Genomic DNA, 3524 nt, shown 5'->3' on the forward strand with positions numbered 1-3524 from the left:
ATGAGGGTCAAACGATGACGGTAATAATAAATGTCAAAATTCATAATTTTTCCTTTGAAAATAGCAACAATAATGGTCACAATAATGGCAACACGATACAACGTAATTTTCACACGCAATTGGATTGAGCACACTTCACTCGTCAATCAATTTGTTTTTTTTTATTATTATTACAAATTTGGAAGTAAAAGCCTCACGTGTTTGTATAAATGTAGAATATAAATAAATAACACCAAAGGTAATCAAATGGGATCCACTTTTCACATTAGCTTTTAAGTCGGGTAAGCATGACCAAAATGTAACTAAATATATATATATATAGCAAAGCTGATCTTTACCCATTTTCCATTTCATGAGGTATACTTTGGTTAGCCTTGAGACCAAAAAGATGGGTTTGATTTGGATGATTATCATTACCATTCATGTGCTTGTTGTTCCACTTGTGTTTTGGCAATGGCTGCAGAGGAATAACAACAAAACCAAGAAGTTACTGCCTCCTGGTCCAAAAGGGTTCCCCATTTTTGGTAGCCTTCATTTGTTAGGGAAGCTTCCTCACAGAGATCTTCACCAGTTATCTCAAAAATATGGACCCATAATGCACATCAAACTAGGCCTTGTGAACACCATTGTTGTGTCTTCCCCTAAAGCCGCAGAGCTGTTTCTGAAAACCCATGATCTTGATTTTGCAAATCGCCCTCCTAATGAAGTTTTCAAGCACATATATTTTGGCCAAAACAGCATTGCGGTTTCTGACTATGGGCCTTATTTACGCAATATGCGCAAAATTCACACTTTGGAGTTGCTTAGCAGCCACAAACTCGATTCTTTCAAGCCCATGAGAAGGGAAGAAGTCGGGTTGTTGATCGAGGAGCTTCGTGGGGCTGCAAGAAGAGGCGTCGTTGTAAATCTTACTTCCAAGGTCTCTTCTCTCATTGCAAACATGATATGTTTGATGATCTTTGGTAGGAAGTTTGAAGATGATAAAGAACTTGATCATGAAATGGGTTTTAAGTGGATCGTACAAGAAGCCTTCAAATTGTTTGGAGCTTTTAACTTGGGGGACTTCATTCCTTTTATTGCACCTCTTGATCTTCAAGGATTGATCCGTCGGGCAAAATCTGTTCATCAAGTATTTGATAGGTTTCTTGAAAGGATCATAGATGAACATCTTCAATCCAACAATATTAATGTTACCGAAGATGTGGTAGATATCATGTTGGACATCATGGGATCTCGACAAACCGACTACCAAATTGATCGATCCACCATTAAAACCATCATACTTGTAAGTAAACAAACATTTTGTAAGATAATCCCTAGATCTCATTTTTGTTTTATTTTGTTTCTTTTTACTGAATGCCTATTTGAGGTTTCATACCATATTATATGAGACTGGGTTCCATCTCAAAACCAATCCACAATAGGTAGAATAGCTCATATTCCTTATAAATATAATGTGATGTCCCTTGATTTTCTCCAATTTAGGATCCCTCCATTCAAGTGCTTAAAATTGTTTTTCACCGAGAAAAAGTCATAAAAAAAACTTTAATTATGTTAAATACTTGGTTTTAATACACTACAAGAAAAACCACTTTCAATGACGCATAAAACGCGTTGTTAAACATAAAAAAGAATCACTAAAAATGACGCTTTTATAAATGATGTTGCTAATAATAGTATTTTGTGACATATTTTTCAACGTGTTGCTTTAAATTAACTCTTAGCAATGGAAATTGGCTATGTTGCTAAAAAATTATCACTGAAAAGGATTTTTTTTGTAGTGATAAGTTGTAAAGTAATATGATTTTATTTAAATTATATTATAAATCGTGAATCTTTTCACTCTATACATTCAATTTCATTCTATACATACATTAAAAGGACTAATATTAACTACTTTTTGTTATTCAGGATCTGCTTCTTGCAGGAACGAACACTTCAGTGACCTCCATCGGATGGGCACTAGCTGAGCTCATTAGACATCCAGAAGTAATGAAGAAAGTGCAAGAAGAATTAGAAGAAGTTGTGGGTTTGAATAGAATGGTGCAAGAATCAGATTTGGCTCACTTGAAATACTTAGAAATGGTAGTGAAAGAGGTTTTTAGACTGCATCCCCCAGCTCCATTGTTCCTTCCACATCAAGCCCTCAAAGATTGCACAGTAAATAACTTTCATATTCCTAAATGGTCACGTATCATAGTGAATGCATGGACAATTGGACGAGACCCAAGTGTTTGGAAGGATGAACAAAAGTTCTTTCCAGAAAGATTTATCGGTAGTCAAGTAGACGTAAGAGGACGAGATTTTGAACTACTACCATTTGGATCTGGAAGAAGAGGTTGTGTTGGGTTACAAATGGGTTTACTCATGGTTCACTTTGTGTTAGCTCAGCTTCTGCATTGTTTTCATTTGAAGCTTCCAAATGGTATGTTGCCTGTTGATTTGGATATGACAGAAGAATTTGGTTTAACTTGTCCTTTAGTTCATGATCTCATGGTTACTCCTATTTACCGCTTACAGGAATAATACCATTAGTATTAAAAATATATATATACTTAGGAAGATAAATTCTTAGTGTGAATAAAGAGAGTATGATGGTCATACTTTCGAAGTATTAGAAATATTCTAAATGAAGTATGAGATTAGTCATCTGTGGTGGAACTTACCTTAGCCAATCAGACTTAATTATATGCAAGGAAGCCTCCACATGTATCATTTGATTACTATGTAATTTAATGAAATGAAATGAAGATTATATTTATTTATGCTACTAACTATTTTAGATACTATTTGGATACGTTTAATAATCATATATTAAAAATATAGGAACTTAATTAATTAATAATCAAATTAACGCTTCACATTTTTAATCTCTGGGAGTTTCTTGGAATATTTCATGAATTTCTTGTGTTTTATAGTTAGAATATGAAAGTAATTTTTTGGTATTTCTCCATCAATAAATTCAATATAAACCATGCAAAATAAAGTAGAAGTTTACATCTTAACGGAGGCGTGCAAAGGTTTCCTCGGGCCAGACGGAGATTGGCCCTCGAGTGCAAAGGTAGTGTTTTTTAGTACGAATCTTTGTAGTCTTTAATAAAAGATTAACTCTAAAAGAATTTAAGAATTTTAATTAGCTTAACATCTAAAAGGGTGTATTCCACCTAAATCACGTAGTCTGTATAAATTTGTAAACAAGTTATCAATAGATAAAATATTCTTTTATTTGAATAAATAAAGTGTTTATTTATCACTCAAATCCAATAAGCTAAAATCCAAGATTATTTAATGTAACTCAAACAATATGTGATTGACATACAAATGGATCGTGTTCAAGGAATAACCTAAAAGGTCTATAGTATATGGATAAAGTTTGGTACCTCATCCTGGTAACACTATGTATACGACTTACTTTGTAAATGTTACAATTGTTGTAAGTGTTACAAACAATTTGATCCAGTCACGCCCCAGACTAACCTCTAAGCCTGAGAAAGGGCGTGACTGCAGCAATGATCAACCCTTTG

The 3524-nt window shown here is 33.8% G+C and overlaps 1 protein-coding gene across 1 annotated transcript; it reads left to right on the forward strand.

Moving 5' to 3' along the window:
* Positions 1 to 353: 353 nt before the first annotated feature.
* LOC120085389 (cytochrome P450 71AU50-like) lies at positions 354 to 2727 on the forward strand. The gene is made up of 2 exons (XM_039041343.1): positions 354 to 1285; positions 1912 to 2727. The coding sequence occupies exons 1-2, from the start codon at positions 389 to 391 to the stop codon at positions 2524 to 2526; spliced, it is 1512 nt and encodes a 503-aa protein (XP_038897271.1). The 5' UTR covers positions 354 to 388; the 3' UTR covers positions 2527 to 2727.
* The last annotated feature ends 797 nt before the right edge of the window (positions 2728 to 3524 follow it).

This window comes from Benincasa hispida, chromosome 9, assembly GCF_009727055.1.
Source record: "Benincasa hispida cultivar B227 chromosome 9, ASM972705v1, whole genome shotgun sequence".
Taxonomy (NCBI): Eukaryota; Viridiplantae; Streptophyta; class Magnoliopsida; order Cucurbitales; family Cucurbitaceae; genus Benincasa; species Benincasa hispida.

Coding starts and splice junctions, on each gene's coding strand:
- LOC120085389 (XM_039041343.1), top strand. CDS start 389: ATGGGTTTGATTTGGATGATTATCATTACCATTCATGTGCTTGTTGTT. Junction 1,286..1,911: donor CCATTAAAACCATCATACTT/GTAAGTAAACAA, acceptor TTTGTTATTCAG/GATCTGCTTCTTGCAGGAAC.